Source organism: Orcinus orca, chromosome 14 (assembly GCF_937001465.1).
Source record: "Orcinus orca chromosome 14, mOrcOrc1.1, whole genome shotgun sequence".
Lineage (NCBI taxonomy): Eukaryota > Metazoa > Chordata > Mammalia > Artiodactyla > Delphinidae > Orcinus > Orcinus orca.
In genome coordinates, this window is record NC_064572.1 from 35,418,985 (window position 1) to 35,433,825 (window position 14,841).

Sequence of the window (14,841 nt, forward strand, 5' to 3'; positions counted from 1 at the left end):
CAATAAACAGTGTTATTTATTGAATGAACGCTTGACCGTTACATTTTCCATCAGTCTAGAGAGATTTTGAACAGTCTTCTAAGGAATGTGATCTAATTTAAATGTCAGATTTTTTTTTTAATATTTATTTATTTGGTTGCCCCGGTTCTTAGTTGCAGCACACAGGATCTTTGTTGCCACGTGCAGGATCTTTAGTTGCGGCATGTGAACTCTTAGTTGCAGCATGTGGGACTAGTTCCCTGACCAAGAATCGAACCTAGGCCCCCTGCATTGGGAGTGCAGAGTCTTAGCTGCTGGACCACCAGGGAAGTCCCTTAAATGTCAGATAATTAAACAACAAAAACTCAGGCATAAAATTTGCAAGAAAGGGAAAAGAAAGGGGAGAGTGAAGGGCCGGCGCAGGGGGGGTAGGGGTGGTGTCTCAGTCCCTTTTGAAAAGGAAGAGGTTCCATGGTTGCACCCCCCAGCAACATTCCAGTTCTGAGGGGTTTAGGGAAATTTCCCAACTTTTGTCAAGCAAAAACAAAAACAAAAAGTCCTGATACTCCACAGGCAGACACAATTGTTGCCCACTTCTGCTCCTCTCCATGCTTTTTGCTAACAGAAGCCCCTACATGGCCACCCAGAACCCAAAGACCATCTTCCAGCCTCCTTGGGAACTCGGTTTGTCTAGTTCCACCTGAGGGGATGTAAACAGAAATGCCAAGTTAACTTCTGGGAACTTTCCTTCAAGGGAAGTGCTACGCTTCTTTCCCCCTTTCTTCTGGCTCTAACGCCTGGTGCTCAAGCAGCCACCTTGGACCATGAGGAAGGAGGGCTGGGCCGTATCCTAGGGCTGGGGAAGGGGAGGTTGGGAGGGGCCTGGGTCCCCCACAGCTTTGTGAAACTGCTTTATCAATCCTGGAACGCCCTCTCTGGTCTTTTTATGTCGGAAAAGAAAATCATAAGTATTTAAGGCAGTGTTAACTTTTTTTTTTTTTTGGCCACGCCTCACGGCATGTGGGATTTCAGTTCCCTGACCAGGGATGGAACCCGACCCCCTGCAGTGGAAATGCAGAGTCTTAACCACCAGACCGCCAGAGAAGTCCCAAGGCTGTGTTAACTTAGATTTTTTCTGTCAACTTATCCTGATAACGATGTCCTCCTCCCTGAATATCTGGTGCCTACTTGATTTATGTTTATATAACTGGAAGGGATCACTCAGCTATTTTCAGGACAGGACACTCATCACTTTCCAGAACAAAGTCTGCTCCGAGATGACTTGATTCCTTTACCATCAGATATCGATTAAAAAAAATAATAAAAAAGGCAATACCTAAGTACTTAAGTACCTAAGTACAACAGTAGAAAGGAGCGGAAAGTAAGTCCCTCATGCCTGTACCCGTCAGTCTTCCAGTTTCTATCCCCAGAGGTGGCCATTATTACCAATTTCTTAATATATTCTTTGCTGATGATTTTTCAATGGCAACCTCTCTTTTAAAGAGAGGGACACCCTGTTATACAATACACCTATGTAAATAAATATGTCAATATCCACATCTCTGTATAAAAAGTCTGAGTTATTTTGGTCTTACTACCCACAACCCTTCAAATGAGATCACATTTACTTCATGGCCTAAATGCAAATGTTCAAGCCCTCAGCCACATGACTGCCAAACGTTTGTTCCCTTCCCTAGCCTTCTTTGTCCCTTGTGTGAAATACCTCCTGGGATCTGACTGAGCAGAGAGTGAGGCAGGAGTTATGTCTAGGGAGACCCTATTTCCAAGGCCGCAAAAGACAGCTCCATCTGAGTGAATTAAAAAGGGTCAGAGGACTGGGTTTTACTCGTGAATTCGCAAATCATATTTTTCAGTAAAAATAGTGATAGTCACCATAATTGCAAACGTACTTAATGAGCATGTATTCTGTGCCAGGCACTGTACTAAGACCTTATATGCATAATCATGTTGAAACTCACAATGACCCTATCAGTTAGGTACCAATAAATGGCATTCCTATCTTATAAATGAGTGAGGCAAAGAGGTTAAATCATTAGCCCAAGGCCACCAGATAAAAAGGGGAAATTTTGATTTGAATTCCGACAGTCTGAACCCAGGCTCTTAACCACAAGATGACCCTGACAACCTGCTCAGATGGTAAACCCCATGCATGCAGGGACTTTCTCTGAGGGCTCAGGACACCACCTGGCACAGAACAAAAGCATAATATCCACTTATTAACTCTATGTTGGGGGTGGAATAAGGATAGCTGCATCCTTTCCCAGTAACTACAGGCTCACATCCTCTGCTCAGGGCACACCCTCCAAAATCCAGGCCCAAGAAAGGCCAGATGGGGCATGGAGGGCCTATATGAAAGGGCTGCAACCTGAGGGCTGGGCTGGCTCAGAGCGACCATTCTCCGCCCTGGTGAGGCCTGATGTACTGAGCCTGCCCAAAGGAGCCAGGCCCTCAATTCTGCATTTAAAAAAAAATTTTTTTTTGAATTGGAGTATAGTTACTTTACACTGCTGTGTCAGTTTCTGCTGTACAGCAAAGTGAATCAGCCATATATCTATATCTATATCCTCTTTTTTGGATTTCCTTCCCATTTAGGTCACCACAGAGCATCGAGTAGAGTTCCCTGTGTTATACAGTAGATTCTCATTAATTATCTATTTTATACGTAGTTATCAATAGTGTATATATGTCAATCCCAATCTCCCAATTCATCCCACATCCCCTTCTCTACATCTGTTTCTGCTTTGCAAATAAGATCTTTACCATTTTTCTAGATTCCGCATATATGCATTAACATACGCTATTTTTCTCTTACTTCACCCTGTATGACAGTCTCTAGGTCCATCCACGTCTCTGCAAATTGCACAATTTCGTTCATTTTTATGGCTGAGTAATATTCCGTTGTGTATAGGCACCCCATTTTCTTTATCCTTCATCTGTTGATGGACATTTAGGTTGTTTCCATGTCCTGGCTATTGTAAATAGTGCTGCAATGGACATTGGGGAGCATATATCATTTTGAACTATGGTTTTCCCTAGATATAGGCCCAGTGGGGTTGCTAGGTCATATGGACTTTTGCAGCTTTAACCCTACCCTGTGCTGGACACATTTTTATCAAGTTTGCTCCACCCCCTTCTGCTGAAGAATTCTTTTTAGATGCATTAGTATCAGATTTACCTGTTTTGTCTACTGCTGTACCTATGACAAGACTCTGGACATAGCAGGCCTTTACTAGTCGAATGAATGAAAGAACAGTTAAGCTAGACACCTGATCCTGGCCAGGTGGCATCTTCAGGCCACGGGTGTGGGGGACACTTTGCTGCATCCCACTGGGTTTGAATTAGCTACACTGTGGGCGGGGGGCGCTGGGTGCTCACTGCTTACCTCTAGAGGCTGGCTTGTGGCGGGAACATTAATTATCTTGGGAGTTACAGCTCACATGTATCCCAGTCACCCTGTTTCACAACCCACAGGGATGAACTGCTACACTTTTTTGTATAACAAGTTTTCTTCTTTTGAGTTTTGGTAGAAGAAGAGAGTTCTGCCAAGAGACAACAAAGATTCAAGAAAAATAATCATTCCATAGTGTCAGATTCTATCAGACATGAATCAATGGGAATACAAACGGATAAACCCTGAAATAGAAACACAGCACTGTAATTTATTTAACTCTGACACAGACTCTGAAAGGCTCCAGAATGTCTCTTCCGCCCCCAAAAGCCTGAACAAAGCGGGGAGAATGGGGGGGTAGGGGGTGGGGACTGTAACTGAGTCAATCGCTATTTCGATCCCCTGGTACGTAGGATGGAAAAAGGGTCAAGAAATGGACAGATCACCCGTCAGAAACGTGTCTGTTAATGGATGAGACGGAATTTAAATGTTTTTCTTATTTCTTCCAAACAGGCCAGAATAAAACCCTAACCTTCTATTGAGCTCACTCTCGAGAACACACTGCTGTCCGGTGTTTGAGTTCGGCGCTTGCACAAAGTCCGAGGCCAGGGCAGGGCAGATGGTCACATTAGGGACAATTTTAACTCCCACCCCTGGGATGCACGGTGGGGAACCTGGAGTAGGGTTTACTGGTCAGCGTTGCCTATGGGCCCAGCAGGGCTGGCAGCACCACGAGGGTATCTCACTCCTCACTGGGGGTGTACCCCTTCCCGGAACCATGTGCTGGCCTGAACCTGACCCCGGGCCTGCAGCCACTGCAATTACAGGTCTCATGCAGGGAGTCAGGGAGTGCTCGCTGAGGCAGGAGGAGGCTCCCGGCGGTGCTGCCTTTATTTTTTTATTTAAAAATATTTTTTTGGCCACCCACAACGGGTGGCATGTGGGATCTTAGTTCCCTGACCCGGGATGGAACCCGTGCCCCCTGCAATGGAAAGCGCAGTCCTAACCACTGGACGGCCAGGGAAGTCCCAGTACCGCCTTTATTACTCACAGCAGCACATGGATGCCATGGTCCCCCCCCCACTACACGTATGTGTCAAACAGAGCAAGGTGGGCGTCGGTGTTCTCTCCCGCCACCCAATTCCACCCTCCCTGGCCCTTACGTGGATTCCAGCAGTCCTGGATCTGATCAGGCCTGTGGCTTACTTCCCAGGTGAGTTTTCAGGAAGCCAGCCGTGTGGCTCTGTGGCTCTTGGCAGGTTGGGTGAGAGAAGCAGAGTCCGTGGTGAGGCTTCATGGCGCAACCCTGAGCGTTTTAATAGACTCAACACTTCGTCTTCAACCAGGCCACCTTAGTTCAGAGATGTGTGTGGGTGGGGCTGAATGTGAAAAATGGCCTTTTTTCACATCACTGGCACCCTAAGAGAAGTCTGTAGGTTAACCTCATGGGCGTGGGGATCAAACTAATTTTAACAGAATTTAAGCCTGAGCATTGCCGAAAAGTCACTCAGGTCAGGAATTCCTAACTCAAAATCACGTCAGTATGGGAGGGAAAGCACTCATCCCAAACACAGACCCAAGAACCAAGGGTTACGCTAAGTGCCTCAGTGGCATTAACTCAGAACCTGGGGAGTCGACTAGGGAATGACCAAAGAAGGTAGGTACATTACACTGCTTGAATTCTTCGACTCTCCCCTACTTTTTCTTTTACCACATCCATCTCTTTAATCATCCAAACCATCTTCTTGCTCAACAGATGCCCATCTCTTTGGTTTGTGCTGTTGTTTCTTCCAGTGGCTTGATACACGGAGATGAACAGGCTGTCATTTCAGAAGCAGACCTTCCTTCTCAAGTGCACGGAGCCAGAAAGCAGGGTCAAAGCCCCACTTTTCACTATTGTCTCACTTCCAACCAAGCAGCCTTGGTTTTCCAAGGCCTCATGGGAGGGAAGGAAGAGCCAGAGCGATAAAACTTGGCTCTGGGCAGGGAAGGAAGGAGGACAGGATCCATGGAGCGTTCTCCGGAGGGAGTAGATCTGCAGCTGCCGCAGTTCCTTCTCCGTGGCCCTGGGCCAATCCCCAAGAGCAAATTCAGCACAAAGAACCACCGTCTCCAGAAGAAGCAAAACCCTGTGCTCTCTGAAGACAAGCTACACACATTTCTTTCCTATGTTGCACAAAACCCCCTCATAAGCCTTGAAAAACCCACCCGTGATAGTGCAGTCACTGGCAGAAGCCCAAGCAGGCAGTTAAACATAGGTTTTCCCAGGATGCCCTGTTGGTTCTCTCCTCATAGCCCGACATGTGCTTTCTATTGTCACAGATCTCCTCTTTGAGGAGCCTGCTGTGCCACCTGGGCTGCGTCCCCAACCCTAGCTTGCACCCACCCCTGTGCAGGCCTTCGCCCTTCCTGTCTGGGTGACCATTTCAGCCCCGAGAGCTGGTGTCTGCTTGCACCCTCTGGGAGGACCCGCTCCCGCCACTCCCCTGGGACACTTTCTAGGCCCCCAGCTCTGCAACTGAGCTGCGTGCTCTTCGGCCGCAGGTGGCAGGGCACACATGCAGTTTCCGCAGGAGGGTGTGGATGCTGCCCAGGTGGTGTGTGGGTCTGGACCAGCCTCACTCTTCATCTCTGTGTACACGACAGCGCCTACCTCAGCAGGCCCCGCACTCCAGCGAGGCGTCTCCAGGCCATGAAGGATGGGTTTGCCTCTCGTCATGAGGTTGAGCCCCAACTATGGGGGTCGGAAGTAGACAAAAAGAGGGTAGCTGGGAGGTCTGCAAAAGATGTTTCAGAGCAGCGTGGCCTCATGACAGTTTCAGCTCAGTTACAAATCCTACACAGTCCCATTTGCTTAACCAGTTTTTCCAGTGATGCTTCAAAGCTGGCTTTCTTGGTTTCTATAGCTTCTTGGTTTCAAAAGGAAAACCAAAATAACAATAAAAATTCCAAATTCTTCAAAGTGGACAAATAAATAATAGTAACAATATTTACATTAGTATGTCACACTTGGAGATTGCAGCATGACTGGGGAACGGAAGAACTGAGAATGTGCCCTGGCCCTGGGGCTTAGACCTGGCTCCCGGTCGGGGTGGGACACCTCTCTGAGTGGACAGAGGGACAGGTGAGGTGGGAACGAGCAAAGATTCTGGGCTGGGGGATCCTCAAGTCCAGGGAGGTGGAGTGGGCAGGAGGTGCTGAGCTGTCCCTAGATTAATTAGGTTTCAAACAAACAGACAAATCCCGGTTCTCCCCAGCAAGCACTGTGCTGTGGTCTGGGTCACTGGGTGAGTTGCTCCTAGGATGCCGGGGCTTCTCTGACTGCCAGCACGGTGGGGATGGCAGGGCCTCGGTCCTGGGGAGCACAAAGCTCACGAGTCAGCTGCTGGCCTCCAGCCCCTTCCCAGACGACAAGGAGCCGAGGTCAGGAACGATCCCCTCTTCCCTGGACTATGTGACAAGGGGGATGTGGAATTCGTTTGTGTCGAAGATCAGGGGCCTCCTGGGAGGGCTTGGGTCCCTGTCAGCCTTGTGGAGCAGCTTGAAGAGCCCGGTGCCAATGTTCATGGGGATCCCCATGATGATGCATTCAGACACCCCTGAAACCAACCAGAAAGGATGTTAGAGGGCTTCTCGACACACGGGTAGGTTTTCAGGACAGAGAGACTACTGACTTGGGAGTCAGAAACTGGGCTTGGAGTCCCAGCCCCACTACACATCGACGGATTGAATCCGGGCTGCTCGCTTCACGCCTCATCTATAGACGCTGAAGGCGTGGCATGGCGCTCCTGGACGGGTTGGGGGAATTCCAGCGAAGGGCAGTGCCCGCTCACAGCCCCACTGCTGGCTCAGAGGTCTCTCCATCTGAGCCAAAGGCACCGTGTGGGCCTCACCTTCATGAGCGCTACACTCAGACAGCAAGGATATACTGAATGACACTCAGGAAAGCCCAAGTTTGCCACTCAGCACCTCCTTCACTTAGGGCCCAGGAGACAAGCAAATGGGATCATAGGAAGCAGATGCCAGTCCCCCTGGAGACAGCAGCAGAGACTTGTTCCCTGTGCCCAGGGGTCAGGGCGGCTTAACAGAACCCCAGCCTCGGAGTCCACAGCCTGAATAAGAGACACTCAGAAGGCAGGGCCCTCGCAGAGTGACAGGAGGAAGGTGACAGTGCAGATTCTCCAAGCTCCTTTTCAGATTTTTAAGATCTAAATGTTGGGCTCTGCGTCAGGCTTCTGGTTTTACAATAAGCAAGTGTGTACCTGCTAAGTTCTGGGCTTTGTGCTATCAGGGCACCAGAGAGGTCAACAACCAAACTAAAAACCAACACGTAGTAAGGGCCGACACTGAGCTACAACATTTAAAGGACCAGGAGGTTTCAAAGTTGGGGTAGGGTGACCACGCTAGGTGCCCAGAGGGGTCAGTGGTGGAGAAGGGGTGGTAGGCGGGGCCACAGCAGGGCAGCAGCAAAGACCAGGCCCAGCGTCCTGGTGGTAGAGCTGGGGAGCTGGGTCTTAGCCCTGCTGTCAAGCAGACTCGCTCTTATTTTTGCCTTGGCCTTGCCCTTCTCCGGCCCCAATCTCTGCTCCCTTTTCTTTCCTTTTATCTTTCATTATCTTAAAGAATTATGTAATTTCTCTTTCTCTCTATTTGCAACCTGTGACCCTTGGGAAAGAAAGAGTTAATCTCAGGAGCAAACAGTAGGCATATACCGACTGGGGCCCCACCTGACCAGCCTCTTGGGTGACCAATCCACACAAGGAGGTGAGAGGGGAAATGGCCACTAGGAAGCAGAGCTCTGGCGGCGGGGACGAAGGCCAGGCCTGGCGTCGCTGTTGGAGCCCCAGGCCCTCACAAACTCCCACCTCAGGCCACAGGGTCTTGCTGCGGCACGAGAAAGGCTAGAGCAAAGTGGGCACTCCGAGTGGGCTGGGGTCTGCTGTGACAGCCGCCCCTCGGGCTCCCTCTCCCCCAGGCCTGTCAGAGAGGCGCTGTGTGGTGGGAGAGGAGGCTAGTGCAGGGCAAGACGCTCACCACAAGCGAGTCAGTTCCCTCGGTCTTCTCACCGAGAAAGGGTTCGATACCTGCGCCTCACTGATGTGCCGAGACGCCATACAAGGTGCCCGGCACAGGCGTGCTGGCTGCCTCGCTCAGGAAGTCAGGACAGCGGGCGCCTGGCGCAGGATTGGAGTGGCCGACTGTAATTCTGAGGACTAGAAAATCCCTACATGCCCAGCGGCGACCTTTTCCCTGTACTGACAGAGAAGCCTTCTACAAATGTGAGGGATGCAGGCTGCCACAGTCAGGCTCTGGAGATAAAAGATAGGTCAGTTCCACTTCCATGATCTGTGACTTTATTCTTAGGTAAAAGCTCTGCCTGCTCAGTTTCTCCACCTCCTGAGAAGCCCCGGCCACGGTCTAAGCTGCATCAACAAAGGCCTCTGGGGAGGCTGCTACGAACACCAAACCTACCACACACGGAGTCCTTCTGCCCGAAGTAGGCGGCGTCAAAGAGGTGGTCGGCTGTCTTCTCAAAGGAGGCCAGCATCAGCACGCTCTCCTTCATCTTGGCCAGGCCAAACCTAGTGATGCCCAGGACTTCACCCTGCGCCACGGGAGAGAGAGCCAGAGTGGTACTCGTGCCACTTACAGAACGCATGCCCCGCCTTCCAACAGAAGCAGCAAAAATCAGCAGAGCCGCAAGTCACGATCTCAGGTTTAAACAGGATCCTAACAGCTGTGTGTCCCACCTGTGTCCCTCTGAGGCCATCAGCCACTGACAACACAGATCCCTACACTCACAGCCGGGTGCCACTGGAGCAAAGAATTAAGAACTGAGAAGTCAAGAGTGGATATATGTGTATGTATAACTGACTCACTTTGCTGTACAGCAGAAACTAACACAACACTGTAAATCAACTATACTCCAATAAAAATTAATTAATAAAAGAACTGAAAAGTAGGGAATTCCCTGGCAGTCCAGTAGTTAGGACTCTGCGCTTTCACTGCTGAGGGTCTGGGTTCAATCCCTGGTTGGGGAACTAAGATCCTGCAAGCTGCATGGCACGGTCAAAAAAAAAAAAATCCCTGAAAAGTAAAATTAAGAATCTAACTTTTAAAAGTTAGAGTATTTCTGCGCTTCCCTGGTGGCGCAGTGGTTGAGAGTTCGCCTGCCGATGCAGGGGACACGGGTTAGTGCCCTGGTCCGGGAAGATCCCACATGCCGCAGAGCGGCTAGGCCCGTGAGCCATGGCCGCTGAGCCTGCACGTCCGGAGCCTGTGCTCCGCAACAGGAGAGGCCACAACAGTGTACCGCAAAAAAAAAAAAAAAAAAAAGTTAGAGTACTTCTGAAGATGTTTCTTATGGTTCAAAGAACTCAAAACTCAAATAATTTAAAAGCCTCAAGGTAGAAAAAGAGTTATGTAAATTTAGATGCTTTCATTTAAAGGTATGTTATGCCATCATTAAAAAAGTGTATTTATAAAACTATGTAACAACATGGAAAACATTTATAACGTTAGAAAAAAGTCAGAATAAAAATGACATGCTCGGGACCTCCCTGGTGGTGCAGTGGTTAAGAATCCGCTTGCCAATGTAGGGGACATGGGTTCAAGCCCTGGTCCGGGAAGATCCCACATGCCGCGGAGCAACTAAGCCCGTGAGCCACAACTACTGAGCCCACGTGCCACAACTACTGAAGCCTGCACGCCTAGAGCCTGTGCTCCCCAACAAGAGAAGCCACCGCAATGAGAAGTCTGCGCACCACAACGAAGAGTAGCCCCCGCTCGCCGCAACTAGAGAAAGCTGCGCGCAGCAACGAAGACCCAGCATGGCCAAAAATACCAACCTCAGTTCCCCCCTCAGGTTATGTTAACTTGTTCTTTAACCTGGAAATGGCTACAGAAGAAGTGTGATGAATGGGTTTAACAGGGAATAAACCTCAGTTTGCCATGGAATCCTTGGGCTTTTGGCAATGGCTAGTTTTCTTTTAGGATAGAATTTCTAAAAAGGACAAAAACCATGCTCTGTCTCTTGCCATGAGGTTGAAATTTTCACGCTGGAATTTTACCAGTACACCCAAACCTGACCACTGTACTTCTGTCTTGGGGTAACGGTGGTCATCACAGTTGGGCACGCTATGTGTCCTACAAGCTTTGTGCTCCCGAAACTGGGTTTGCGACGCCTGGCTGCCAGGCCCCCACGAACCTTGTAGGTCATGAGGTCGGAGAGCAGCATCACATGCCGCCGGTCGATGCTCATGCCATGGTTGACCATCGTGTACTGGATTTCGTTGATGATAGTCGTCCGGGCAGCTTCGATGCCCAGGGTTTTCTCCACCTGCGGAGTGCTAGGATGAGCAGAGGCAGCCATGCCCTCCTCTACCCTGCAGCTCCCGGCACCCCGTGCCCTTCCCCAGAGATGGGAGTGCAGACCAAGAGCAAACGGCAGGGTCGGAGGAGCGTGCCAGGAGGGAGACGGGACGACTGCAAGGTGCCCCTGGCCGTAAGCAGTACCTCATATGTGTTGTTAGAGGTAGTTCGGGTGCCCTTCACACCGTGGGTGGCCATGACTGCCCGCAGGTTATCACCCTCCACCAGGAGCTTGTACTTCTCCTTTCCGCTCTGCTCGTCGATGTGGATGACAGCTCGGGACACCTCCGGGATGCCCTGCACCACCACCTGGACTCACAGACAGATAAGGCTCCAGACCCCGCAGTGCCTGCGGCCCCCACCCACCCAGGAGCCTGGGAAACCACAGTGGCTGTGAGAACTGGGAACGTCACGGCCTGGGTTTGTGACCTTGATTACCTCATTTTCAGTGGTGATTGTCAGCAACATGCCAAACTTGGGAGTGCCTGTGTGCTGCTCTAGTGGCTGGGGGGAAGCAGAAGCTCAGGGGACCATGCCCCCTTCCACCACCAGTTTTATGAAAGAACAAAGAGAAACCGAACAGGCAGAGTTGGTGAGGCAGTGCTAAGAAGGAAACCGGAACCTGCCTGACTCCTTAGGGGTGTAGCAAAGAAACGAAGAAACAGGGCGCCACCCTCAGTCTCAGCAGTGACAACGGCCTTGTGGCTTCCTGACACCTGACTCTTCAGGTTAGAGGTAAGCGCGGTCCCTCCCTTTATGCATCTCCAGGTATTAGGCCAGACGCGGTCCTGGAGAGGTGACCTGTGTCTCACCTTGGGGAGATCCTCTTTCAGAAACTGCAGCACGTAGTACATGGAGCTCTTGCTGTTCTCTCGGGGGGTGACACACACCACAGCCTCACCATGCACGGCCACGTCGCCAGGCTTCACGCGGAGCTTGGACATGCAGATGGAATACCTCACCGTCTCAGCGTTCACCTGCGAGGGACCGCACGCCCGGGACATTACTAGCAGGGTTTGGAGGCTGCGGTTCCAGTGTTTCTTGGTCTTTTTACATCGTTGCCCCTCTAAGCCTTTTCAGTCATTTTAACCCCATCTCTCTCCACACCACGATATTTTAATACTGGAGATATACTGTGTATTTATGTACCGTAATGTATACCTCTGCCTTATTCACTAAAGAGTAGATCCCCACCCCCCAACCCTTTTTTTGCCATTGCTACCTGTACATAAACACCAACGATAATTAAGCCAGGTCAATCCACTCATCCAAAAACATCTCCTGAGCCAGCAAGGTACTGTGCTGGGGGCCCACAGGTGAGTAAGACACAGCTGGCACTACAGTCCTTCCAGATGCTGTAATGCTGTTATCACAGCAAATGGGTATTATGGCCTGCACAAAACCTCCACTGATTTCCTGTGTGTCCCTGGGTGGCAATGTCTGTGCTGGGGTCAGGCGTAGAGAGAAAACATGAAGGTACAACAGACTCACAGAACAGACACTGAGTGAAAGCCTCTGCAGGGTTTCCTGTGCCTTGCATAGCTCTTGACCTAGTTTATCAGCGCCTATCTTGGGGCTAAAAGAGGATGACTTCCTCCACGCGTTTAATTACGTGACTCACTTCCAGCCTCAGAAGTCTGATCCGTTCCAGGGAGAGCTTGACGAGAATAAAGCAATCGTCAGGAAGAAACACTTCTTCAATATACTCTGAAATCTGTGGTGTCAAAAGATCAGAATGTTCATCAGTCACTTTCCCTTCCCTCAGAGCATACAAGGCTCACTCTATTTTTTTAAGGATACAGAGCAGTGTGGACACACTGACTAGTAAATCCACTACAAGTGGTTCTTACGCTTACTGGCGATGCTGCTGGTTTAGTTTTCTTATTATTAAGAGGGATTTCTTCTTACCTCTCCCAAGAGGGTTTTCTCAATTCTCCCTTTCACGAGGCGAGCGTAATCTGCATCGTCGTCCTTGTCCAGCTGTGCTGTGATGATTGGAGTGCTATGGGAAGTAAGGGCAAATGATGACAGCACAAGGAATGAGGCTGTTTGAAGAATACCGCTTTGTTAAGCCCGGGTACCACTTACAGTTGTAATGTTAACAGCAACCGCAATTTACTGAGCGTTTACTGGAGTCAGGCACGCCACTGAGGGCTTCACATACACGTGCTCATGAGGCAGCCCAATCGATCCGTCACTGAGTGACTTTCAGAACATTCTTCCTGGCCAAGCGAACCTACCTTTTCCTCTTTGGTCCTAATGAGTAGTTATTTCAGTTCTGTTCCCTGAGTAAACTGACCCTTCGTGTACTGCAGCTTCCTCCACTTCCACTGCCACCCCTAAAATCTCCTCTTCAGGACACCTCCACCTCCTCCAACCACCAGCTAGGAGCTTCCATCCTCGCTGTCCTGGACGGCATCCCCCGAACGCACATTCCTGGGAGATCTGACCAACGTAGAGGAGGCAGGCAGAACTCCTACCACCCTGGACATCTACAGGTGCTGTTCTAGAACCGAGTACAGCTTTCTTTCATTTAATGTTATACTGTCATTTCGTTAGACTTGGATCAGAGGTGAAACGTGATTTTGTCACTGAATGCACTATAAGGTATTTCTATCTTTCCTAGTCTCACATCACCCACAAATCCTATCATGAAATCACCAGGGCGGGGGTGTGGGCGGACAGGGAGTGTGTCACAGAATATGACCATAGCTCAAGTGGTAGACACGTTAGTCAGGCCTAGTGAGGCTGGGAATAATGACATCAAAAGGATGAAATCTACACTGACACATCGTTCCAAGTTTTCCAGGCATTTTTTTTAGGTTTCTCTCTTTCATGTGACTTGTGGCCATAAAGAACCATTGCATCAATTTTGACTCTATCCAGTTTGGACTTATTTTTTTCCAGTTTGGGTTTTTTAAAAGGCAAGATATGATTAACACAAGCACGCCTCACTCCGGAGTTTGAGAAACTGCCCGCTAGCATCTCTCTCTCTCTCTCTCTCACACACACACACACACACACACACACACCCCCCCAAGAGAAACACTGTTTCTCAAGGATCGTGACAGGTGAGTGTGAGAACAAGAGGGACACGGATGCGGGCACCTGATGGCCTTGGAAGCGTTGATGATCTCTTTGATGCGGGGCACACCCAGGGTGATGTTCATGGAGGCCACGCCCGCGAAGTGGAAAGTCTTCAGGGTCATCTGGGTGCCCGGCTCGCCAATGCTCTGGGCACAGAGTGCGCCCACGGCAGAACCTGGCTCCATCTGTGCCCTGAAAGGACAAGGTAGGGATGAAAAGTCCAGTAAAATTGCTAAGGAGACGGGGATGAAATGTACAGCGTGGGAAATCCAGACAATAATGATGTAATATCTTTGTATGGTGGCAGATGGTAACTAGGCTTACCGTGGTGATCCTTTTGCAATATATAGAAATATCGAATCGCTATGTTGTGCACCTGGAACTTGCACAGTGTTGTAGATCAACTACACTTCAATTAAAAAGACAAAACCAGGGAATTCCCTGGCAGTCCAGTGGTTAGGACTCCAAACTTTCACTGCCAGGGCCCGGGTGGGCCCAGGTTCAATCCCTGGTTGGGGAACTGGAAGTAAGATCCTGCAAGCCTCACAATGCAAGGGGGGTAAAAAAAAAGGGGCCAAAAAAGACAAAACCAAAAACTGCTGGGGAGGCTTCTGATGATCTCCTTTCAACAGAAAAAATACAGATGCCATCAGGGCCAGGAAGGAACTGGCAAGGACCCAGGCTAGGCTTGTGACAGAGGAAGAACCTGGCACAAATCAGTTACAGGTGCAGATAAGGGGACATGATGCTCAGAGGGGTCCGATGATGACAGTGAATACTGTGTGGCTATCGGTGGTCAGCGTGGGGTGACTGGAGAAGATCTAAGAGCGCTGCTGACAAATGGTACTGAAGGTGGACAGAGCAGCCGGCAATTGCCAAACACATCGGTAGTGTCTCTGTGGGGAGAGGGCAGTCGGAAATTTCTTTGCCGTTATTTCCACATCTTGGAGCACCCAGCCTGTCTACCCACTGACTAGTAAGCAGTGTGGGAGCAG

At 49.9% G+C, this 14,841-nt stretch overlaps 2 protein-coding genes across 4 annotated transcripts in view; both read right to left on the reverse strand.

The window, feature by feature from the left end:
• DLG5 (discs large MAGUK scaffold protein 5) overlaps nt 1-2,928 on the reverse strand; it is a 160,183-nt gene extending 157,255 nt beyond the window's left edge. Inside the window, exon 1 of the mRNA XM_049697220.1 lies at nt 2,813-2,928. The gene's annotated coding sequence lies outside the window, so the exon portion shown is untranslated. The remainder of the gene's footprint in view (nt 1-2,812) is intronic.
• POLR3A (RNA polymerase III subunit A) overlaps nt 110-14,841 on the reverse strand; it is a 53,667-nt gene continuing 38,935 nt past the window's right edge. Inside the window, exons 24-32 of one of the 3 annotated variants that reach the window (XM_049697225.1) lie at nt 13,868-14,038; nt 12,668-12,761; nt 12,381-12,473; nt 11,572-11,736; nt 10,904-11,068; nt 10,596-10,727; nt 8,861-8,993; nt 3,383-6,987; nt 110-2,984 (exon numbers count right to left, since the gene is read on the reverse strand). In XM_049697225.1, the coding sequence (XP_049553182.1) occupies nt 6,839-6,987; nt 8,861-8,993; nt 10,596-10,727; nt 10,904-11,068; nt 11,572-11,736; nt 12,381-12,473; nt 12,668-12,761; nt 13,868-14,038 (1,102 nt within the window). In that variant the 3' untranslated portion in view covers nt 110-2,984; nt 3,383-6,838. The remainder of the gene's footprint in view (nt 2,985-3,382; nt 6,988-8,860; nt 8,994-10,595; nt 10,728-10,903; nt 11,069-11,571; nt 11,737-12,380; nt 12,474-12,667; nt 12,762-13,867; nt 14,039-14,841) is intronic. The other 2 variants (XM_049697226.1, XM_049697227.1) reach the window with 2 other exon arrangements.